The following is a 25415-nucleotide window of genomic DNA, read 5'->3' as shown; positions in this document are numbered from 1 at the left end:
TCTCTCGGCCAGCTTCAACTTTCCCTTTTCCCCCAGGCTAGTGACTGCGCCTTTGGCTGGGGTCTCCCGGAGTGGCCTCTTGGCTTCTAGTTTGGATTTAGCCCAGAAAGCGGGGTGGAGATGGGGTGGGGATGAGAGGCAATGGGGAGGACGAGAAATGTGGATTCCGAGGCTCCCACTGGCTTCGGAAGACAAAGGCCAGTGAGGGGTTGGTTTGAAAAAAGGTGGTCTCAGCTTCATCCTACTGTTGCTGGCCGCAGAGAGGGAAAGGGGATTGTGTCGAGGAGTGTGTGTGTCTGTGTGTGTGTGTGTGTGTGTGTGTGTGTGTGTGTGTGTGTAAGAGAGAGAGAAACAGAGAGACAGAGAGACAGAGTCTGTGTCTCTCTCTCTCTGTCTATGGAGAGGTATCGGAATTTGGAAGCAGAGGGCCAGGGTTTCGATCTTTCTTACTAACTAGCAGTGTGACCTTGGGCAAGTCATTTATGCTTTTGTGGGCCTTAGTTTCCTCCTCTATAAAAGGGGGCAGGGGTAGACTTATAGTGTCTCAGGTTCATAGCTACTTCAAATCCAACGACTCTGTGCTTGCATGTGTATGTTTTGAGATAAGGTCTCCGCCCTTCCCACCAGCCCTCCTTTCCCAGGATGGGAAGGAGTGTTGTGAGTCCAACAAATTCATCCCTTTTCACTCCTTATTCAGAAGTTGAAATCCCTAGAACGAAACTCTATACCCTTTGGAGGGGAGAGGAATCAATCCTCCAACACCCCAGTGAGGGGGAGAAACTAAGTCCCCTGTGAAAGACATAAGGGAACCCTGTAAGGGAAGGAGTCTTCGATTTAGTTGAGTGGAGTTCTGGCTCTAAGAAGGGCAGCAGAGTCTCCCGCAAACTGGAGACGAGAGCCTTCTGCCAGGTCACTCACATCCTGGGCTAGCTCGTCTCCTCCCTGAAAGTCTTTGCACTTTCGGGAGGGGGGGACGGGGGGGGGGGGGGCGGGGGGAGATGGCAGAGGGACCGACCGCCTTGCCACGGCTGCAAGTCCAGCAGCCCCAGCGGCTAGGAAGGCTCTGGTCCCCGCCCCAACAACCCCACACTTCGGAGTTGGCTCCGCCTCCCCCTCTTTTGGTCTGGCCCTCCCTCCTTCTCTCTCCCCCCCTCCTCCTCCCTCCCCGTCTGGAAAGAGGGGCTGTAAGCTATGAGGGTCTTCCACAGCACCACCCTCAACCACCTCAGTGGCCTGAGATAGGTCTGTTTCCAAAGTGGGGGGAGAAGGGAGGCATGACTGAGGGAAGAAGAAATGAGGGGACCCTACTTTCCGAATGGTTCAGAAGTTTCTTCCTCCTCCATTCTGTCTGGATCAGCCCAGGCATGCCAGCCAGAGGAAAAACTAAAACCTTAAGAAAGGGGGAAGTAGGGGGTGGGGAGTGACTGGCCCTGGGTTATTTCATGGTCAGAGCCGGGAACCAGCCCTGCACACAGATAAGTGGGGACAGAGAAGGGACAGTTTCCCAACCAGAATAAGATAGAAGAATAATGTCTGTCCCCAACCTCGCAAACCCCTCTGACCCAGAACTTTGCTGGAGCCAAAGAATTCCCACCCCTTTTCTGAATTACTGATGCTCAGAATTTATTGTATTTCTTCCTCCCTATCTTTTCTCTGCTCCCCACCCCCCACCCCCAGCTCAATAGTGATGTATTACAGAGCTTCCTGAGTGTCCATTCCCAATTTAAGGAGAGAGTGGAGGTTGAGAACCAGAATCTGTAGACTCCTTAGAATGTCAGAGGGAACAGATCAGAACAATGAATGGTAGAGCTGGGAAGGGACTTTAATGGTACAGTGAAAGAATATTAGATCTTGAGTCTGAGGATGGAAGTTCAAACCTGACTTCTGCCACTTACTGCCACAGAAACTTTGAACAAAGCACCTTCTCTCTCTGGGCCTCAGTTTCTTCATCTGTAAAATGAGGAATTTAGGTGATTTGGCCTCTTACATCCTTTCTAGCACTTCCACAGTCTGAACTTAAGAACACAGAAGGCAGGTCACAGTTGGAAGGGGCTTTAGAGCAGAAGTTCGTAACCTGGGTCCATGGACCCAGACCAGGAGGTCTGTGAACTTGGATGGGACAAAAAATGACATGATTTTATTCACTAACCTCTAAAATTTAGCATATTCTTCAATTATGAATTTTTTAAAAATTATTCTGAGAAGAGGTCTATAGGCTTCACCAGACTTCTAAAGGGATTTATGACACAAAGAAAGCTAAGAACCCTTTCCTTAGAGACTGTTGGTCCTACACCTAGAGTCCCTCACATTTTACAAAGAAGGAAACTGAGGTCACAAATAGGAAAAGCAGAAGGGACATTAGACTGGGAGGCAGGACACTTGCTGTTTTGCTGTTTTGACTCTTTGTTACCTTGGACAAATTGGTTTCCCCTTCTGCTCTTCAGCTGCCTTGACCCTGAAATGTAGATAGTATTTCCTCCTGCCTTGCCCAACTCCAAAGGCCTATTATAAGGATCAGTCATCTTTACTGGACAGGAAAGTGCTTCATAACTACAGAACACTACACAAAGGTGAACTATCATTATTAATTCTGGTATTAACTTGTATGTTGTTGTTCTGGTTAATCATTTCAATTGTGTCTGACTCTTCGTGACCTCATTTGGGGTTTTCTTGGCAAGCTACTGAAGTGGTTTGCCATTTTCTTCTCCAGTCCATTTCACTGATGAGGAAACTGAGGTAAACAGGATTAAGTGACTTGTTCAGGGTCATATAACTAGAAAGTGTCTGAGGCCAGTTTGGAACTCAGGTCTTTCTGACTCCAAGCCTCATGTTCTATCCACAGCCCCACCTACCTGCCCATTAACTGGTATATCCTTAGTAAAGTTAGTTCCCCTTACTGAGCCTCAGTTTCTCTGTATATACCATGAAGAAAATAGACTATCTTGATATCTGAGATCCTGTCCCTAGGCAAAGCTGTCTGGCTAATTGGCAAGGTACATCTAAGGGTCCTACTTTGTCCCCTCCGTATTCAGAAACAAACTCTCAAAGTACTTAGTCTGTAAAGATCATAATATTCTGATATTTGGATCTCAGTGATGTGGGCGTGCCCTCCACCAGTGTAGATTACAACTCATTCATGTAAACCTCACATTTATAGAGTGTGTTACATAAAGTGCTCCAAGATTAATGAAGAGAGCATTAGACTTGGAATCAGGAGAACCTGGGCTCAGTCCTCAGCTGTGACATCAGCCGTATGACCCTGAGTACGTTCTGTAACGTCCAGCTCTCTTTTCTACAAAATAGGGATCATAATATCTATAGTCGCTATCTCACAGGGTCTTTGTGAAGCTAAAATGAGATGACATTTATGAAATGCTTTGTAAATTAAGAGAAGCAAGCATTATTGTTCTATTTTACAGATGAAGAGACTGAGGTTTGTAAACATGGAAATGACTTGCCTGAGGACACCAGTCTTACAGCCAGGCCAGAGTTCTTTTCACCACAATGCCCCTTTTATGACCTTTGCTGTATTCTCCATTGCATTAATTCAATCTGGCACACATTAATTAAGCCCTTATTGTATGCAGAAGAGCTCTGTGCTAGGCAGCAAAGGAAACATGGAGTTTAGAAGAATATAGGTCCTCTCTCTTGGAGCTTATGGTAGAGGATGAGACAGACAAAAATAACATAAGACTATCAGAGAGGAGCAAACTGAGTGCCTACAAGTCCCAGAAGCAAGGTTGTTACCAGCCAGGGGATGAAGGAAGTCTTCCTAGAGGAGGTAAAATTTGAAGTGGGCCCTTTAAAGGCTAGTAAGGACAGACCATGGAGGGAATTATTTGTGTGTTCATCTTCTGTGCCAGATTGTTCTAGGAAGGGCAGGAAGTTCATCTTCCACCTTCATCTCCTTATCTTCCCAGTACCAAGCACAGCCTTGCCCAGAGGAAGTGCTTAGAGCATCCTTTTATGAACTTGAACAAGGAACCTTCCTGGAATGGAAAACTGCTTCAGAGAGGAACCTGGTGGAGCTGGATTGGGAGGTAGTAGATAGTGCTGATGGCTTACTTTTATAGCTGAAGGGAGTGATTCCCAGGTGTGACCTGATGGGAGGGTGAATCTTGGTAGGATGTGTGTGTGTGGTATATTATACATATAATATATATTGTATACACAACATGTATATAAAATGTATGTGTATGTATGTATGTGTTTAGTCAGCCAGGACAGAATTTTAGGTAGAATTTGTCATTTTTTGGTGTATTTTTTTGGAGGGGGGAATGCAAGGCAATTGGGGTTAAGTGACTTGCCCAAGGTCACACAACTAGTAAAGTTTTGGGGGTTTTTTTAGGATACGTCAAATCACCTTTGCTAAGAGTCTGGAAAAAAAGTTGATTCTTTGTGGAGGAAAGTGAAAAAGGAGGGAAATATTGTATAATGGGAAGAGTATTGTTTTAAGAATCAAAGGGCCAGAATTCAATTCTGCAGTGACTTACCTAAGTGACCTTGGGCCAGTCATGTTAGCCTGTCTCTCAGAGAGGGGGGTGGACAGATCAGAGGTGTCAACCACAGGGCCCAACTCTCTATTTACATTTATCATCCTAAGGCTTTTCTGACCAGAATCCTCCACCCACCATTGGAGGTCACAGATGAGTGACAGTATGTCTTATTTACAGTCTGATGGGTGGGATACCAAAAGACCTACTTCTTTTCCGGTCAAAGCACATAGAATTCTTAGATTGTTGAAGCTGGAAGGGACATTGGAACATGTAATAATAATGATGATAAATAGCTTTTATACAATGCATTAAGGTTTGCAAAAATGCCTTATAAATATTTTCCCATTTGATCCTCTTAACACAACACTGAGAGGTGGGTGCTATTATTTAAATTCCATTATACAGATGAGTAAACTGAGGCCAAGAAAGGTTAAGTGATTTGTCTGGAGTTTACGCAACTAGTAAGTGTCTGAGGTAAGCTTTGAACTCAGGTCTTCCTGATTCCAAGTCTGGCACTCTGTCTGAATATATCTGTCAGATAAATACCTATACATCATAATAAATATATAAATACCTAAATATGAATTAAAAAATACCTATATATCACAATAGCTAGCTGACTGAGGCGGGGAAAAGGACCTTAGAACATACAATGTCAGAACTCAGAGGCGCCTTAGAATACAAAATATCAGGCCTAGAAAGAACCTTACAACCCAGAACATCAGAACTAAGGGGGACCTTAAAAGAAAGAATACCATTTTACTTGTCTGAAAAATGGGAGTCGTGTACACTAAGTCACAGGGTGCTGTGACGAAAGCAGCTTGTAAACTGCTCTACAATTATGGACTTTAACTAGAACTAGAAAAGAATTTCCATGAGAAAGTTGAACTTTTAGCTCTAAGAGCCTCTCAGTTTCCTCATCTGTCAGTAATAGTGGAGGTAATTCTGTCTGCCTTGCCCACCTTCTTGAGATTGATTGTGAGATAACTGAAGGAGATGGGGGCAGGGACCATATCTGTGATTTCTTTAGCATAGGGAAGTCCTGGGTGAGAAAGCCCCTCCAACCAGTGCAGGTTAGCATCTTCTCTGCAAGTTAGAACATTGCCTGGAGTATTGAGGGATGGGGAGCTTTTAGGAAAATTAAAGAGCTGCTTTAAAAAAAAAAGTAAAAGAAAGAAACTTAAAGAAAGTAGTGACTTTCACAGGCATCTCCATGAAGTTGGGGACCAGAGTTCATTAGAATGAGCCTTTAGAATGTAGGGAGTTATTTCTTCCAAGTCTTTATCTCTTCCCACGGTTGACAGCTTCCAGAGCTTACCAGGCAGGGTTGGAGGGAGGGACAGATGCAGAATCAGGGATTCCATTGGCATCAGAGTTCACAGGATCATGAGCCCCATTACCCCGCCTATGAAATATCCTAACCCTCCCTCCTGTGAGAATCATTGGGCAGGGAGTTCCTTCTGGCTTTCTTTCAGATCCTGAAAATCCAGCTGACTAAATCATTCTCCCACCAGAGAATTTCTTGTTGGAGAGTTGAGCCATCTGGTAATTCCCTTGGTGGGAGAGGAGGCAGCAAGGAGGGGGAACATGGGCATACTGGAGCCAGGATCCCCAAAGAGAAGAACATTATAATAGTAACAATATCTCACATAACTGTTGATGGTTACAGCCCACATCACAATCATTATTATCTTATTTGGCTCTGACTCTCACCTTCTGAGATAGGCTAGGCCAATTTTATCCTTCCCATTTCACAGAGGAGGAAACTGAAGTCTATAGAATGGAAGTGATTTGCCCAAGATCATATCAATACTAAATAACAGCCAAGACCAGAGCCATGTTTTCTGTAAGACCTGATTCTCAGACTTAGAAAATAACCCCAAGGTACCTGGTTTAACCCCTATGTGAAGCTCAGATCCCCTCTATAAATGCTGGTGTTATGGAAAGACCTGAGTTCAAATGCCAGGTCCACCACTTGTTAACTGTGTGACCTTGGGCAACTCATTTGATTATTCCGGACCTCTCCATTTCCTTGTATATTCAATGTATAATCAGGCTTGACTAGATAGCGTCTGAAGACCTTTCCAAATCTAAATCTCTGAGTCACCCAGTTTGAAAACTGCCTGTGATGGGAAGTTCTGTACTTTCGAAGGCAGCCAATTCAATTTCTGAACAATTCTAATTGTTAGGAATCTAATTGTAGGTTACCCATTGGATAGAGCACTGGGCCTGGAATCTGAAAGACTTAGATTCAAATCCAGCTTCAGACATTTACTAGATATTTGACCCTGGGCAAGTCATTTCATCTCTGTCTGACTCTGTTTCCTTGACTGTAAAATGGGGATGATAATAAAAATAACCTTCCTCCCAGAGTTTTTGTGAGGATCAAATGAGATAAGATTTGCAAAGCATTTAATATACACATAGTAGGCACTATAAAAATGTCTATTCCCTTCCCCTCGCCCCCCTTCCTCATTCCTTTTAACCTTCCTCTCATTGATCCTGATTCTTTCTCTCCTCTGAAGACCCAGCAAAAATGAGAGGCATTTTGGAATAATGGAAAGAGTGTTGGTCTTAAAGACAGAAAGTCTAGGCCTCAAGGTCAAACTCATCTACTTTACTAGCTAAATGAGGAAGTTAGAGATGATCCCTAAGGTCCTAGTCAGCTCTAATGGTCTGTGAATCTGAATCTGTTTATGGGACTCATCTCTGTCATAGGTTAGTAACTCACCAGCACTTACCTACCAAGTCATCAAAAAGTCGTGGTCTTCTTTGGGAGAAGAAATCATCCCACGTGACTTCCCTATCTGATGAAATGCTTTTTTGTGAGTCTATAACCCAACCCTTCTTCCCCAGATCAGCCCTTTACACACCTAAAGGCAAGGGTCCTGCCTCTTCAAGACATCTCTTCTCTGGGCTAAATATCCCAAGTTCCATCAACCAATCCTCGTAGGGTATAGTTTCAAAGCATTTCAATCCATTCATTCCAAATGTACCATGTCCCATGAATCAGTATTCAGAGAAGTCACGTTAGTCTTGAAAATGTGTTCTCCGTAAAATTGGACTAACAGTCATTGTACCCTATATGTTGTCAATATGCTCCAAAACAGAGTGGGAGCTATGTGCCTAGACATGTGCCATACACTGGCTCTGGTATGGTGGAAGGAGCCCTGGCCTAGAAGTTGGATCAGCAGGATCCAAGCCCTAATTCTAACCTTGTTTAGTTATATGATCCAGGCCAAACCTTCTACATCTTCCAGTCCCAGTATTCTCATCTGTAAAATAGGACAATAATAATAGGTCCATTTTCTTTTTTTATAATTTTTCCAAAGTTAATAGGCTCATAGGATCATTGATTCAGAGCTGAAAGGGACCTCTGGGTCATCTGTAGACAGCTAGGTGGCCCAATGAATAGAATGCTGGACTTGGAGTCAGAAGACCTAGGTTTGGATCCTGCCTCAGACACATTAACTGTGTGACCCTGGGCAAGTTACACTCTCTTTGAGTCTCAGTTTCCTCATCTGCAGAATGGAGACAATAACACCACCTACCTCATGTTGTGTTCTTGTGAGGATCAAACATACATAAAGCAGTTCCAAACCTTAAAGAGCTATATAAATGCTAATTACCTGGATTATTATCTTGGCCTACCCCAGGAGGTCCTGTTTCCATAGCACTTTCAAGTTTACAAGTCACTTCCCCTGCAACAATCCTGTGAGGTGGGAGGTATAGGCGAAGGGCAGAGCAGGTAGACTTGGAGTCAAGAAGGACTGGATTCAGCTGTCACCTCAGACTCTTAGAGCTGGGTAGTCCTGGGCAATCTATTTCCTCTCCTTGGATCTTAATTTCCTAATCTGAAAAGTGGGTGTAATAACAACCTACCTACCACCCTGTGCTGTGACAATCAAAAGAAATAGTGGATGTAAAGCAATTTGCTGGCCTTCAAGTGCCACAGGTCCCTAGCAAGCCAAATTGTCCACCTTTCTCCAGCTCTCACAGCTGTTAACAGAGGACTTAAATGTATACGGAGAAAATTTCAACAATATCAACCAACCTCGGGGGATGCTTTTCTCGTTTACCCATGATGCTGGGTGGGTATGCAACTTGTGCAAACACATTTCAAGATATGGGGTGAGTCAGACAAATATTTACTGAGTACAGCCCCACCCGGGCACTGTGGGACAGTGCGCCCCAGCGTAAGCAAGATCCTGCCTTCAAGGAGCTCCCTTAGTAATTGGAAGGATGAAACTAATACGTGAAAAGCTAACTAACAACAGAGGCAGTGTGTGATAAAGTCCTCAAAAGGAGTGGGGGGGGAGGGGAGTGCACAGTTTGGAGAGACAGACAAACGGAGACAGAGGAAGGGAGGAAGATGGGAGAAAGGAAGGAGAGAGAGAGGAAGAGGAAAGAAGGAAGGAAAAGAGGGAGGGAGAAGACAGAAAGGAAGGAAGAAGAGAGAGGAAGGAAAGAGAAAGGAGAGAAAAAAGGGAGAGGGAAAAGAGAAAGGAAGGAGAGAGGGAGGAATAAAAAAAGAGAAGGAAGAGAGGAAGGAGATAGAAAAGAAGAGGGGGAGAAAAAGAGAGAATGAGAAAATGCGAACAAGCATTTATTAACTACTTACTGCTCTTTGCCAGGCACTGGGGACACAAATAGAAGCAGAATGTGTGGTGGGGGGGTCTAGTGTGGAGAAGGCCAGGGAAGTGAGGCTCTTGCTGACAGGTGAAAGCTGACCAATCAGATCCCAAGGTGGTTCCAGGGGTGGAGTTCAAGCTCCCCTGGGGAGGAGATGGAGGTGATAGCGTGAATGGGGAAGGCATGTGTGTCACAGAAAAGGGGGGGAGGCATGAATTGGAGACTCAGTGTAGGGTCCCCAGATTTGGGTTCAGCGCTGGAGCTATCGCCTGGCCTGCCCTTTATGACCAGAGAGAACTTGGGCAAGTCATATAATTTCTCTGAGCCTTAGTTCCTCCTCCTCTGAAAAATGGGAGGATCAGATGAGATAATCTGGGTGAAGATGGGGAGGACAGTTAGGGAGCTGCTGGAATAACCTGGGGAAAATGTGATGAAAGTGTATCTTCAGGGAGCGTCCCTTTGTGCAGACTTGTATGGATAGGTCTCTCTCACTAGACTGTGAACTTCTAACAAGGCTGCCCATCCTTGGGCAGCTTTTCCTTATATTGAGCAGAAGTCTGCCTCCCTCTGATCCTGGTTTTACTGGAAATCACACAGAACAAGTCTGTCTCCTCCATGACAGACCTTCAGACATTTGAAGATAATGATTAGGTTTCTTCCGGCTCCCCTGCTCCCACCCTTGCCCAAGGCTTCTCATTTCCAAACCAAACATTCCTAGCCTCTCTGTCCTTGAAGAATTCCACACTCATTCCCCAGATTCCTCCATGACTACCCTAACCCATCACAATTTCCCTTTCATGAAGTCCTAGCCTTTACTATTCACCTTACATACCTGGTACCTAATTAGCAAAATATGTCTTACCCTTTGAAATGGACTAAACTTATTGAGAGGAGGAATTCATTCATCAGTGGTGTACCATGCTCCTGGAAAATTCCCATGTGGTTTAGGAAAAAGATCTGATTTCCATTGTTGGCCCTGATACATACTTTTATCCCTACCAGGTATGCCCCTTGACAAAGACAAGAACCACTCAGAACTTTAGTTTCCTAGCCTAAGACCTAGAAAAGACTGCAAATTCAAAATCAGATTCAACCCAGACTTACACAAGAATCCCCCCTCCAAGTACATAGTCATCCAGCCTTTTCTTGACAGTCTCCAGCAAGGGGGAACCCATATCTCCCAAGGCAACCCAAATGTGAGGACAATTTTTCTATCAATACTTTCTGTCTCTACAGCTTCCAACCTTCATGCCTAGTTTTTCCATCTGAAATCAACCAGAACAAAGCTATGCCCTCTTCTGAGGAACAGACCTACAGATACCAAAAGACAACTCTCAACTGCCCCCTGAGCCATCTCTTTGGGTAAAACATCTACTGCTTCAACTGACCTTCATACAGTATAATATGAAGGGTCTTCACCATTCTAGACACCCTCCTGGACCTTCTCCACTCTATTACTATGGCATCTAAACTGGCACTTTATCAGTGTACCCAAAAGGTGGTACCCAGAAATGTATGCCATTCTCCAGATGGGGTCTGACCAGAGCTATCTATAACAGGACCATCATCTCCCTTATCTTAGATACTCTTCCTTCTGCCTTCCCCCTTCTTTCCTCTCTTTCTCCCTCTCTCTCCCCCCATCTCTCTGAAAATATCAATGCCTTTTATCTTTCCATCAATCATTTCTGGGGAAAAAAAATTTAATACCTCCACTCCTCCCAATGAAGCCTACCTTGTAACCACAATTCTTCTCAAAGCAGCCGAAGATGGTATTCTCTGTATTGACTTGACTTGAGAGACATCATGCCCCAATTGCAGATGGCAGGACCTTGTGGCCTCAAGGCCACATGTGGCCCTCTAGGTCCTCAAGTGTGGCCCTTTGACTGAATCCAAATTTCAAAGAAGAAATTCCCTCAATAAAAGATTTGTTCTGTAAAACTTGAACTCAGTGAAAAGCCTGTACTCAGGGACCTAGAAGTCCACATGTGGCCTCAAGGCCGCAGGTTCTCCACCCCTTTAGCCTGATAGACAGCATGTTGCCACTGGAAATGGGGAAACTCTAGTTCAGATCCTACCACTGATGCTAACTGCATGGCTACAGGCATTACTAAGCTCTCTAAGCCTCCCTGTCTCTATATGTAAAATGGAAGTGCTAATTCAAATGTGGGATTCCCTCTTTGTCTAGAGACACTTCCTTTGTTCATCCCTTTCCCTTCTCCTCTTTGTTGTTGTCCATTCAGTTCAGTCGTAGCCAACTCTTCATAACCTCATTGGGGTTTTGTTGGCAAAGATACTGGAGTGGTTTGCCACTTCCTTCTCTAGCTCATTTTGCAAATGAGGAAACTGAGGTAAACAGGGCTAAGTGATTTACCCAGAGTCACACAGCTAGTAAGTGTCTAAGGCTAGATTTGAATTTACAAAGATGAGTATTCCTGACTTCAAGCCTAGTGCTCTATCCACTATACCACCTAGTGCCCCATCCCCTGCCTTCTCTTTGCTCAGAGCAGATATGAAAGACCACTTATCTAGCTAGAAGTGACTAGTCACATTGGGAACCCAAGACTTTTGCAAGAAAAGCTTTGTACTGAGATTCAGTGGAGGTGAAGGAAGGAGAGTGGCAAGGATTAGCCCAATCCCTCCTGGTGCCAGGTCTGATCATAGATGTCAGAGCTAAAGAAGACATCAGAGGCAGGCCATCTAATCCAGTGGAGGAACTGAGGTTGGAGCCTCATCCATGATATTCCCACCAAGTGGTCAACCACCAGTGCCTGTGAACGTCTTTCCTCCTGCATCAGTCCATTCTTTTGTTGGGCAACTCTGATTGTGAAACAATCCTGAAGAATCCTAGGATTCAGAACTGGAAAGAATCTTCAAAGTCATCTGGTTTAACCTCCTCACATTTACAGATTGCCCCCTCTAAGGCCCGGAGAGAATTGATTTGCCCAAGGCCACACAGCTTTCTGTATATTGAGCTGAAATTTGCCCTCTCTGACTTCTCTCTACAATCAGTCCTAGAGCAAGCCTCTTCTCTTTTCTCTGTGATAGCTTTTTGGATATTTGAAAGCAGGAAAAATGTCTTCCCTCCCCATTCCCAAATCTTCTTTCTCCTGGTCACACATCACCAGTTTCTTTAGCCAGTCCTAGTAAGTAGCACAACTGGGATTCAAACCCAGGGCTACTGATTCCAAAAACCAGTGGTGTTTCCTCTGTACTATATGGCCTGTAGCCTGTTCACTATCCTGGTCACCTTCCTCTGTATTCTTTCAGTATTTACTGGAAAAAACCTCAGACATAGGATCATAGGAGCACAGATTTAGAGCTGAACAGGTTCTTTGAGGTCATGTTACACATAGGGAAATTAAGGCTCAAGGGATCTGCTCCACGGGCCAAAAATGAGGCCCCATAGCCAAGCTCTGCCCTCCAGATGGGGTCTGATCAGTGCAGAGGATAGCGGCAGCTATTGCTTCCTTCTCTCTGGACACTGCCTCTCTGAAGGCAGCCTAAGATAGAGATTTGGCTCTGGTACCACAGGATCAGCTCAGAAAATGAGGTGTCCATTTGCACACTTTCCTTCGTAGAAGCCCAAGGAACTGTGCAGAGTAACAGACAAACAGAGAGTGGTTTCCACCAGGAGTTTGGGGATGGATCCCCATGGTCTGCCCTTCGTTACTTCCACCTGGCCTCCATGGCAGATGGTCCGGCCTCTCTCCTCCCTGATGTTGCTTGTATCTTTTTATGAAAAAGCCATCCTTGGAGCTGGGATCCCAGTGAGAGACATCCTGTGAGTATCCCTCACCGTGAAAGGTCATAGGAAAGATTGGGTGGGAGAAAAGGTGCTTACTCAGTTATTACTCTCCCTAGAGATCTAACACAAAGACTGGGTGACTGATTTCCTGTGGGTACCCTGAAGAGGGGATTCTCCTTCAAGTCGGAGTTAGACTAGATACGTAGGGAGCCCAATAATTGTGCCACCCAAGTTATCAGATGATAACTTTAGTGCTGGAAGGGACCTTGGAGGCCATCTAGTCCAATCCCCGCCTCATTCCTCAGATCTGAGGCAAAGGGAGACATGACTTGCCCAAGGTCACACAGCTAATAGGATTCAATCAGAATAGAGAATGTCAGTCTTAGAAAGGACGTTATGCCACAGGATTAAAGGAGCACAAATTTAGAGCTGGGCAGTTTCTTAGAGATTTTTTTATAGGTGGGGAAACTGAGGTTTAGAGCAATTTAGTAGCTTGCTTAAAGTCCCATAGCAAGTGTCAGGGGGGTATTTGATCCTAAGTCTTTCTGACTGCAAGTCCAGCTCTCTACCCACTAGACCATGCTGCCTCTAACATTACACCATGAGATCTAGATGGAACTTTAGAATGTAGAAAGTCAGAAGTGGAAGGGAACGTAGCAAACAGTCTTTCAGAGCAAGAAGGGCCTTAGAACATTGAATGTGAGAGCTAGAAAGACTTTTGGACAATGGTTCTCAAATGTTTTGGTCTGAGGACCCCTTGATACCCTTAATAATTATCAAGGATCCCCTCAAAGAGCTTTGATATCCTCATTTGCTATTACTATAAGTTATATTAGATATCTACATTAGGATCCATATTAGATATCCAAAATTTACTATGATTATAATTTATATTAGATATCCACATTTGCCATTACTATAATCTATATTAGATATCCATGTTAAGATCCATATTAGATATCCATATTTAGTATTATAATTTATATTATACTTATTTCCTATTATTTGATATTCATATTGGAATCCATATTTACCATTATTAGAAATTAAGACATCTTGATATTATTATAAAAATAGTTTTACTTGGGGGACCCTGTGATTCCCTGGACCATACTTTGAGAACCACTGCCATAGAGAATTAGTGTTCTTAGTGTTCATTCCTTTTGCCATATTCAGTTTAACCAGTGAGACTAAGTACCTACTTCCTATCTAGGAAGTGCTAGGCACTGTGCTAGAGACGCTTCAGTGGCTGGAGATTTTATCTTCAGTGGTACAGCTCAAATCCATCCACACCCTCTCCTGCTGTGTGATTCTTTTCCATGACTATGTCTTCTTATAAATCCTCCAGAGATCTACCAGACACATTGGAGATCTTTCTCTAGGCCTTTCCATATTTTTGGAAGAACTGATAATGGTGTTTGGGCTTGGGATGCAAATATGGAAAAGGACCCTGCATCTAAATAATCTTAGGATGTAGTGATAATAACTCACTTTTCTACCCTTCTAGGCTAGTTGGTGTGAATATCATTTTAAAGATAGAGAAACCCAAATAATTTGCTTTGAGTAATTTGTTGTTGTGGATCAGTCATTTTTCAGTCACGTCCAACTCTTTGTGGCTTCTTTTGGGGTTTTCTTGGCAGAGATACCAGAATGGTTTGTCATTTTCTTCTCCAGCTTATTTTGTAGATGAGAAAACCAAGGTAAACAGAGTTAAGTGACTCACCCAGAGTCACACAGCTAGTAAGTGTCTGGGGCCAAATATGAATTCATCTCAAAGATGAGTCTTCCAGACTCCAGGCCCGGACTCTATCTGCTACACCACCTACTACTCCTGATTGGAGTAATAAGACTGGTTCATGGCAAAGGCAGGATTTGAGCCCATTTCATGACTCTTCAGTTCAACACTCACTGGATTAAAATATCTGTCTAGTTCCTGGTTAGGGAGAAGAGGACTCCTGACAGCCAGTTAAACATGAGATTCACATAATAAACACGGAGTTAATGCAAAAATTTGAATTCAGCAAACATTTATTGAGCAGGGCTGTAACGTGGCTGTATGCCTGGGAAGTGAAGAAGAAAGAGAAAGTAAATTCCTTATCTTCAGAAAACTCCTGGACAGGTGAGATAGATGTGGCATGGATACATCCATAACTCTTGGACAGCTAGGTGGCACAATGGAAAAAGCACCAGGCCTGGAGATAGGAAGACCTGAGTTCAATCTGGCCGTGTCACCAGCTATGTGACCCTGGGCAAGTCACTTAACCCTGTTTGCCTCAGTTTCCTCATCTGTAAAATGAGCTAGAAAAGCAAATGGCAAACCCTTCCACTGTCTTTGCCAAGAAAACCCCAAATGGGGTCACAGAGAGTCAGACACAACTCAAAAACAGCAACAACATATACATACCTCCAGTAGCAGCTCCTGTTTCCACAGGAAATAGTGTAGTGTATTATATATGCAATATATAGTATATGCAGTGTAGAAAGCATTTTTCCTTGCATCACCTTTGTGAGGTAGGTAGTATATTACAAATTTATTTTACAAATGAAGAAACCGAGGCCCAGGGAGGGGAAGTAAACTGAGACTCAGTTGACCACACCATGTTACAAGCAGGTTGTCTGTGTTTGGGGGAGAGGGTCTCAGGTCTCTCAAGCCTCTTCTTGTATGTGACCTTTGGGGTCAGCCATCAAAGCTCCTCTCCCCCACAGTGCGGAAATGATTGTGGAGGTGTGAGTGGAAGAGGGAGACTTTATCCTGAGGTCTTTTCATTCTTCAGGAGAATACTTTCTCTCTCATGAATTTTCCCATTCTTTTCATTACCTTCTCCTCCCAAGCCCATCTGGAAATTCTCCTTCCTGAGTTCTGGCCAAGAGCATCCCTTTCACTTTTGATTCCTTCCTGAAGCAAGGGGGATAGCCCAGTCAGTTTCCTTTCCCTGGCCAGCTTTCCCAAGTGGCTCTCTGGTCCCAGTTGTGGCTGGCCCCCGTGATCCATCTGTCTTCCTTCTTTTGAAACCAGCAGCAGACTCACTCTGTTAGGCAAACCAACCCTCAGCCTTTCTTCATGCTAACAGCTCTCTGAAGGGTGACTCAATGCTGAGCAGAGGTTGAGAAAGGAGACGGCTGTAGGATGTCAGAGGAGGAGAGGGAATGTAGAGTGTTAGAGTGTAAGCTTGGGATGTCAGAGCTGGAAAAGGCCTTGGAGGCTAGAATGTCACACTGTATTAGCTTATCAATGTGCATGTATTAAGTGTTACTGTGTGCTGGGCAATGTGCCAAGTTCTGGGAAAACAAAGAGAAAAAGGAAAAAGAAATAGCCCCTGCCTTCAAGAAGTTTATATGTGAATGAAGAAGACAACATGTACACGGATAGGTATATACAAGATTCATAGAGTAGATACAAAGTAACTTTACAGGGAAAGACAGGTATTTACAAGGACCATAGAGTAGATACAAGGTAACTTTAGAGGGGAAAGATACCAACCGCTAAGGAGTTCAGATGATGCAGTAGGTAGAGCTCAGGACCTGGAGTCAGGAAGTTTTGAGTTCAAATCCAGCCTCAGATACTTACTGGCTGGATGACCCTGGACAAGTCACTTCACTTATTTGCCTCCATTTCATCAACTGTAAAAATGGAGGTAATAATAGCACCTACCTCCCAGAGTTATTGTGAGGATCAATGAGATGATATTGTTCAAGTCATTTTAGTCATGGCTGACTCTTTATGACTCCATTTGGGGTTTTCTTGGCAAAGAAATTGAAATGGCTTGCCATTTCCTTTTCCAACTCATTTTCCAGACAAGAAAACTGAGGCAAACAGGGTTAAATGACTTGCCTAGGGTCACACAGCTCGGAAATGTCTGAGGCCAGATCTTAACTCGTGAAGATGAGTCTTCCTGATTCCAAGCTCAATGTTCTATCCATGGTGCCAACTAGCTACCCCTCGGATAATATTAGTAAAACACTACCTGGCACATAGTAGGCCCTATTTAAATGTTAATTTTTATTATTAGCTAAGGGAAAGGTTTCCCGAAGAAGGTGGCACTTAAGTCCCACAGAGCATAGAATGTGAGGGCTAGAAACGGACCCTTCCATTTTACAGAAAGAGAAGCTGAGAACCAGAAATAGAAATGTCTCGAAGAAGCAGTAGCTTTACCCACCTTCGTAAACACTGGAGACACTTTAAGGTCAGACAGCTCTTTTGCAGACCAAGGTCAGGTGAAAGAGTACACAAAGCCAATGAAAGCAGAAGGTGATATGCATGATTTGATTATTTACAAGTTTGGTGTTTGGACATATTTTTCCCAAGGCTAAAACCTTCTTGTTCTCATCTCTCCTGTGTGTACCAGGTTTTGTGTCATTGGGCTTTTTTTTTCTTTTAAAGCCGGGATAGCTGACAAGTTCTCATTTCTGCTGCCTGTCAGGGCTTAACTTCTTTTTTCTAAAGGAGATTTAATGTGTTGCTTATTTACTCAGCCTCCATTAATGTCACTACCCCAGCCAAGGGCAATTATGATCCTTGAGAACATTTCCTTCTCACTCTTACCCAAATTTGCACCGGATTAGTGGTAGAGCTCAGCCTAGAGGTAACTTCTCACTTCTAGTCTTTTCTTTTTAATTAAAGAAGTTTCATTTTTTAATCAATAGACATCTATTTTCTCTCCCTCCGACCCTCTATCCCATTAAAAAGAAAAGGAAAACTCATTTCGTGTAAGAAAGATGTATAGTTAGCCAAAATGAATTCCCCCATCCCGCCCCCTGATTTGTGCACTTCCCGTCAGGAGGTAGATATCATCAGTCCTTGGGAGTCATGGATCGAATTGATCAGAGCACGTCCAGCTTCTGAAGTGGTTGGCCCTTACAGCTGAATTGTTAACGTATAGAAATTGTTCTCCTGGTTTTGCTTATTTCCCCTGCACCACGTTGATTCCCCAGCGTACTCACCCCCTTGCTCAAAATGTTACTGTTTTCATACAAGTCACCCAGGAAGGGTCTAAAATTCATTAAATATTCCCCTTAGTTCCTAGAGACTTCCCTCAGTCCTTGCCACTCATTTTTTAGCGCTTAGAAATAATGTGTCAGATCCTTGGAACACGGAACATTGGAACATCGCCCTTCTATGTCCTATAGATCAGGTATCCTTAGATGCTTTATAGCTCAGCTCCCTTATTTTACAGGTTGGGAAACTGAGGTCTAGGGAGAGGAAAAATGACTTGCCCAAGGTCACAGTGGTCAACCTAGGTCTCTTGTATTTAGAGCTAGGAAAGACCTTGGAAATTATTTCATGTAATTTTATATATGAGGAAATTGAGGCTTAAGGGCTGGGAAGTGAATTATCTGAGATTATTCAGTGAGTTGGTGGTGGAGCCAGAACTGGCACTCAAGTCTCTTGACTTACAGGTCTGGATTCTTCATACCCTGCATGCTAACCCTCCCAATTTGAATTCCAGGCTTCTAAATCAAATCCCCTTTCTATTATGTGATGTAACTTTTTGTAACTATTTTTTGAGTCAGGAAAACTTGAGTTTGAATCCTGCTTCACCTACTCACGAGTTGTGTGATACTAGGCAGGTCTGTTAGCTTTCCTGGGTCTCAGTTTCCTCATCTGTAAAAGGAGGTGTTTGGAACCCATGACCCCTAAGGACCCTTCCAAGCCCTACACCTGTGGCCCTGTGAACGATAATTCAATACAATAGATATTTCTTAAGCATCCACTATAGCTTTGCATACTGGGGAAGTTCAAGATTTAGGAGAAAAAACAACACTACCCTTTCCTACAAGGATTTCATAAGGAACTTGGAGTTTAGAAGAGAAGTCATTTTCCCTCACTGAGTCTCTGTAATGAAAGGACTGGTTACATTGGACCTTCTCTAGGGTCCCTCCAAGATTCAATCCTAGCTGGCTTCGTGATCTTATACAAGTCATTTCTCCTTTGAGTGTCAAATTTTGTCCCAGAAGGCAGAATGAAGGCCAATGGGTGAAAACTGCCAAAAGACAGATTTAGTCTTCAACGGGATGCTGTCAGAGCTGTTCGAAAGCAGAGTGGGATGCCTTAGGAGGCTGTAGTTTCCCTTTCTTTGGAGGTGTTCAAGCAAAAGCTGGATTTTTTTTTTTAGACTGGGGCTCTCTATTTCACTCAGACAGGAAATACAGTGGCCTCTCATGGACCTTATCCTGCTATTGATAGGTGTGAACTGTGACCTGCTCTATTTCCAACCTAGGCCAATTCACCCTTCCATAAGCAAATGGTGCCAGGACAAATAGTATGAACACCCAATCAAATTAGCCCACTGAAGCTTGGAACTGCTGAGTTCAAGCTAGCTCCTAGCCTCTGCTGAATTAGTAACAAGGATTATAGGTGCAGATCTTCCCTCCTGACCCTCAGTGGAGATTCCAGTTCGAGGACAGGTTGGACTAAATCAATAGCCCCTGAGGTTCCTCCTAACCTTGAGAATGTGGGATTTTTCTGTAAAGTAAGAATACTGGACAAAGTCAGAAAATTTTGAGCTGGAACTGACCACAGAAACCATTTCCTCCAATCCCCTCCTTTTACATGTGGGAAAATAGAAGCCCCAAGCTAAGATAATCTTCCCGAGATTTCACGGTCATGAAAAGATGGGAGTCCCCCATGCCCCAGGTCTTCCAAATGGCAGTTTCATTTCAGTGCATTTCTTTCCAATAGCCTCCAAGGTACATTCTCCTCCACTCTCTTTCCCTTCTTTGCCCTCATGGTGGCTGAGTCAGGCTGGAGTTGGGCCTTGTTGCATAACTGAAGATCTGACAAAAGTGGCTGTTTCATATTTAATGCCCACAGAGTTGTATAATCACCTTGGGTAACTAAAGAATAATCTCTGGGGCTGTCTCTCTCATCTTGCTTTCTTCAACCTTTGGCATTGGTCTGTGTAAGAAGAACTGAGCCTGGCAGAGGAGCTCAGACAGTTTGGATGTAATTAATAGTATGCACAGTAAACAGGCTGGAACACAATACAGGATTTAGGGTAACTTTTTTACCTCCTTTGTTTCCTGATTTTCTGAACACCCTGGCCCTCCCAACTAAGGCTTGGCATGAGAGGCACCTGAACAGGCTTTAATCTGAAAATTGGCCTCTCTGAAAAGAACAGGAGGCCAGTGAAGGGAAAGGGGTGGAGGATAGGGTGGGTGGTTTGGGGGGACTGGATACCAAGCCAGCTATGTGTGTCCTCACCCTGGATCAGAGCCCTGGGCAGATAGAGTTGCTGCCCCTTTAAATGTTTCATGGGAGCAAGGCCCAGGGAGAGGGGGGTGAGTTTAGGAGGGGAGGGCTGTCTGGCTGAACCAAGCAGAGTGCTTGGGGTGGTGTGATATCACAGAGCCTTCCTCAAATAGGCTTATCTTAGAATCCCGAAACTAGTCCTTGGTGCCAAAGTGCAAGGGATGACATAGACACTTAGCTCCTACCTGGCTGGGAGTGACTTCTTTTCTTGGGTAAGTTCACACTGGTCAAACTTCATTGAAGAACTGTGTCCAGTTCTGGGCATTGATGCACTATAGAGAGGGACCTAAGTGTCACAGAGAGGGCACAGGATTTGAAGACAAGGGGAACCAGAGTTTGTGACCTGGGCTGAATCATTTCCACTTTTGGTCCTTGGTTTCCTTTTCTGTAAAATGAGACTAGATAGGTCTCTAACGTCTTTTTCCTCTCTTCAGATAATAAGCATGTACAGAGAAGGATAATCTACTAGGATCAGTAGAAGAAAATGGGGATGTTTAGCCTGGGGAATTAAAGATCTGGAAGTAGTGGGTTGTTGTGTGCCTGAAGAGCTATCCTAGGGAAAAGGAAATTAATGTTTTCTGCTTGATCCCAGAGGAGGGAACCAGACTGGAATAATGCACAGGAATGAATTCCCTAACTAGGCATTTTCAATCAAAGACTGCATGACCATTTCTTAGATATGCTATAGATTTTTAAATAGGACTGGACTATATGCCTTTGGAAGTTTCTTCTAAGTCTTAAATGTTATGATTCTGTGACCAGGCAGATTTCATCTCTATATAAGGAAGGGAATCCTAACAATCAAAGTTGACCTATAATGAAATGGGCTGCCTTAGTAAGGAAGGAGTTCCCCATCCCTGGAGGTATTCAGGCACAGCCTAAAGAACTATTTGTTGGGGACATTGTAGAAGGAATTACTTCAAGGGCTGAGGACCAGACAAAAAGAATCTGAGATTTTCTGTCAGGGCTGAAATTCTTGTTGCTGTCCTGGGAGTCAGAAGACTTGAGTTTTAGTCTCACATGTGCTACTGACTCCTAGTGTCACTTTGGACAAATGTGTTTCCTGTAAAATGGTGGAGTTGGTTTAGGTGATCCCTGAGGTCCCTTCGAGCTCTGACATTCTGTGCCTTGGGGTCCTTCCCAGCCCTGAAATCCTATGGTTTTATGAATTTGCCGTTTGTTGTGGGTGTTGAAATCTCTTAGACACTGACCTTGACCTTTTTGTCTTCCAGGGTACACAATGCTGTGGTCCCTCTGGCTTCCTCTCCTGTTCCTGGCCCCTTGCGCCGGGGCCATTCGCTCATGTTTCCCAGGCTGCCATTGTGAAGTTGAAACCTTTGGCCTATTTGACAGTTTCAGCTTGACCCGCGTGGACTGCAGTGGCCTGGGCTCCCACATTGTCCCTGTCCCCATCCCCCTGGACACAACCTACCTGGACCTGTCTTCTAACCAGCTAGAGGCAGTCAATGAGTCCATGCTTACAGGACCAGGTTACACCACTTTGGTGGGCCTTGACCTGAGCTATAACCGCATCACCAAGATTTCTTCCACCACCTTCTCCCGGCTCCGATACCTAGAGTCCCTGGACCTGAGCCACAATGCCTTGGCTGCCCTTCCTGAAGAGAGCTTTGCCAGCTCTCCCCTGAGTGAGGTGGATCTAAGCAGCAACAAGCTAACAGAGATCTCTATGGACACCTTTACTTCTCGAGGACAGGGCAAGCCCCTCAATGTGGATCTCTCCCATAACCTCCTTACCCGGGTGATTCGGCCTCACGTGGACCGGGGTCCCCCCAACATCCAGAGCCTAAACCTCTCCTGGAACCAGTTGCAGGAGGTGCCTGACCTCCAGGGTCTCCCCCTACGCTACCTCAACCTGGACGGTAACCTCCTAAGCAAGGTCGGGGCAGGGGCCTTTGCTGGGCTGAAGGAACTTATTCACCTGTCACTCAGCAGCCTCCGCTGCTCTACAGAGCTTGCCCCATTTGCCTTCCGTGACTTGCCAAGCCTCCAGGTTCTGGACTTGTCAGGCAACCCCAGCCTTCAGTCAGCCAGGGCCGAGGTCTTCTCCAGCTTGAACTCTCTGCAGGAGCTGAATCTGTCAGGCACAGGGCTAGCAGTCCTGCCGGACAGGCTTCTGAAATATCTCCCATCGGTCAAGAGCATCACTCTGGGAAAGGACATCTGGTGCGTCAAGGTGGTCAAAGAGGGCCAGTACCGACGAGAGATGAGCCGGACCACAAAGGAAGTCTTGTATTGCCATGATGGCCATGGCTCCGTGGCCAAAGCCCCCTATGTCTTGTGATAGATGTCACAGCTATCACCGGGAGAGGTGGAAATAGGGAAGGCCCCTGGAGGGTCTGGGGAAGGGTAGGACCCATGTGGAGGTAGAGGGAGGAAGAAAAGCTATACCTCCATTACAGGCAGACACTGAGGTCTACCCTCATGCCATTGTTTTGGTAAACCTGTCAATTTAATTTATATTTATATGTGCCAATACCAGATCCAACTCCTGAGACAGAGAGAGACAGAGAGAGAGAGAGAGAGAGAGAGAGAGAGAGAGAGTGTGTGTGTGTGTGTGTGTGTGTGTGTGTGTGTTGCCCTTCACCTGTCCTGCTATTCCTCAGCCTGGAGGCTCCCCCATGAGGCCATTCTTGGTCTTGCCCTAAACAAAAATTCCCAGCAGGGGCTTCTATCTCCTAGTCTCCTGGAACCAGTTAGAGAATATTGGGAACCAGCCATCAGAGCTGAGGTGTGATGGGAAAATATTCCTGACTCCAACATGCCCCTTCTGACTCAGACATCCCCCTTCTGGATCCTGAGGGAAGAAATGGGGCTCAGGAATGCCCCTCCCCGCCCGTGGGTCTGGGGGGACATAAGAGTTGAGGCTGAAGTTCAAGACAAAGAAGGAATTTCTCCAAGGCAGACATGCCTGAGGGCGTGTCCTCTCTGGCTCAGACATCTCCTGTCCCTACTCCAGCATTCCCCTTCTTCTTGACTTAGATATCCCCTGACTCAGACATTATCCCTTCCTCCCCAGCCTCATGCCACCCACAGCCATGTAATGTAGCCCGTGGCTCGTTTGGTGCCAAAGTGGGCCCCGAGCCCATCTCTGCCTATATACCCTTGGTGTTTTTCCCAAAGTGCCTTCCCCCAATGCCTTGACCCACACTGTGCTCAGGCATCCTTCTCTGAGGGGGGTTTGTTTTGTTTCATTTTGTTGTTTTGTTTTTTTTTTTAAATAATGGACAAGCTGAACAAAAAAATCAATAAAGAAGGTAGTCATACCGACTAAATGTTCTCTCATCTGAAAAACTTCTGGGGTGTGAGAGGAGATGTCCTGTCGTCCTGTTGGTGTGCCCTGTTGATTTACTGGGGGCTCGTCCATGCTTTTGTCCTCCCCTTCCAGCTGCATATTTGTACTGATTTATTCTTGTAAGATCTTTTCTTTAAATGCCAGTCAGCGGATAACTGAGGAGTACACTGATATAGAAAAAAAGAAGCATTGATATCTAAACTTGAGGGGCTTGAGTAGGCTTCACTGGTAGACTACGAATCAGCACTATCCTATGGGAGCCCAGAAAATGAATAAAGTCTGAAGCCACGCTGACAGGCATGACTTCCAGGTTGAGAGAGGTGATCATCCCACAGTGCTGTGGCCTGGGTGGGCCACCTGGGCTAGGTGGGGAGGAGGTTAAAACTCAGGTGAAGGTGGGGGTCAAGAAGAGAAACACCTTCCCCTCTGCCCAGTCTGCTGGGTTCTAGGTGCCACATCCCAGGAAGGACATTGAGGAAATGGAGAGCATCCAGGAAAGGATTCCAATGATGGAACTAGGGATGTTTAGCCTGGAAAAGGAAAGCGCTGTCTTTGAACTATTTGGAGGGTTGTCCCATGGGAAAAGCCCCAGAGGGCAGAACTGGGAGTCAGAGGTAGAAGCTGGATCAAGGCCAGTTTAAGTATGATTTCAAGAGAAGCTTCCTGACAACGTGAGTTCTCCCAGAGTGAAGCAGGCTTTACAGGAAGGCAGTGGCCACCCCCTCCTTAGAGGCTTTCAAGCAAAGGCTGACTGACCACTTGCCAGGTAAGCTATGGAGAGAAGTCCTTTTCAGGTATGGGTTAGATTACATATCCACTAAGATCCCCCAGGTCCGAATTTCCATGATGAATTCTGCCACTAGATCTGTCTGACCCTGAACTGCTCACTATCCTGATCTACATCAGTTTCCTTAAGTATAAGATGAAATGGTTGGCCTACACTGGAGATTCTTAACTTGGAGACCATAAACTTAAGATAAATAAAGACATATATACATATATATATATATATAACATGTATATATATGTATGTGTGTATACACACATATATGTGTATACCTATATATAAATATACCCATCTACTACATACGTGTATGTACATATATAGTGAAATATATACATATATATAGTAAAATGACCATATATATATTATACACACATATGGTTGTACAGTCATTTCATTCATGTTTAACTCTTTGTGACCCATTTAGGGTTTTCCTGGGAAGGATACTGGAGTGGCCTGCCATTTACTCCTCCAGCTCATTTTAGAGATGAGAAAACTGAGGCAAACAAGGTTAAGTGACTTGCCCAGGATCAGGCAGCTAGTAAGTGTCTGAGGCAGGATTTGAACTCAGGTCCTCCTGACTTTAGGACTGGCACTCTATCCACTGGTTCACCTAGCTGCTATATATACATATAGATGTATACACACACACACACACACACACACATACATGCATGTATATATAAAACTTTCAATATACTTGATTTCTTTTGTCATGCTATTTATTTAATGCATTTAAAGACATAATTCTGAGAAGTCCATAGGCTTCACTGGACTGCTCAAGGGATCTACAATGCAACAAAAGGTAAAGAAGCCCTGGAACAGAGCCTCTAAAACCCTTTCCAGCTCATATACTTTGATTCAAAGTAGAAGTGGGGACTTGTCTTTAAATGTCAGTCAGTGAACAACCTGGTGTGTCACCCTGTTGTAGTAAAAATATCACTGATACAGGAGTATGCTGTAATCAGCTCAAATCTGCTCAGTCAAGTGCTAAATTTTCAATGTGAGCATTTTCACTCTTGGAAACTAGCAAACCCTACAAATCAGGGCTTGATTTATTATTTTGTTGATTGTCTAGACTTGAGAAAGTGACAGGGGAAATGTTAGCAATGCAAATTAAGCCTAAAGGAATGTTGTACATCCTTTTTTTTTTTTTTGGAGAGCTGGTTGTTAAACACTTACCAGCACATTTCTTC

The 25415-nt window shown here is 44.5% G+C and overlaps 1 protein-coding gene across 3 annotated transcripts in view; it reads left to right on the top strand.

Moving 5' to 3' along the window:
* TSKU (tsukushi, small leucine rich proteoglycan) overlaps nucleotides 1-23415 on the top strand; it is a 25345-nt gene extending 1930 nt beyond the window's left edge. For 2 of the 3 annotated variants that reach the window (XM_072610785.1, XM_072610783.1), the window contains exon 2: nucleotides 21355-23415. In XM_072610785.1, the coding sequence (XP_072466886.1) occupies nucleotides 21363-22424 (1062 nt within the window). In that variant the 5' untranslated portion in view covers nucleotides 21355-21362 and the 3' untranslated portion in view covers nucleotides 22425-23415. Of the gene's footprint in view, nucleotides 1-12706; nucleotides 12910-21354 lie in introns of all 3 variants that reach the window. The other variant, XM_072610784.1, reaches the window with a different exon arrangement.
* Nucleotides 23416-25415: the final 2000 nt, after the last annotated feature.

This window comes from Notamacropus eugenii, chromosome 5, assembly GCF_028372415.1.
Source record: "Notamacropus eugenii isolate mMacEug1 chromosome 5, mMacEug1.pri_v2, whole genome shotgun sequence".
Lineage (NCBI taxonomy): Eukaryota > Metazoa > Chordata > Mammalia > Diprotodontia > Macropodidae > Notamacropus > Notamacropus eugenii.
The sequence above is the reverse complement of the archived record's forward strand: the minus strand, read 5'-3'. Positions and strand labels throughout refer to the sequence as shown.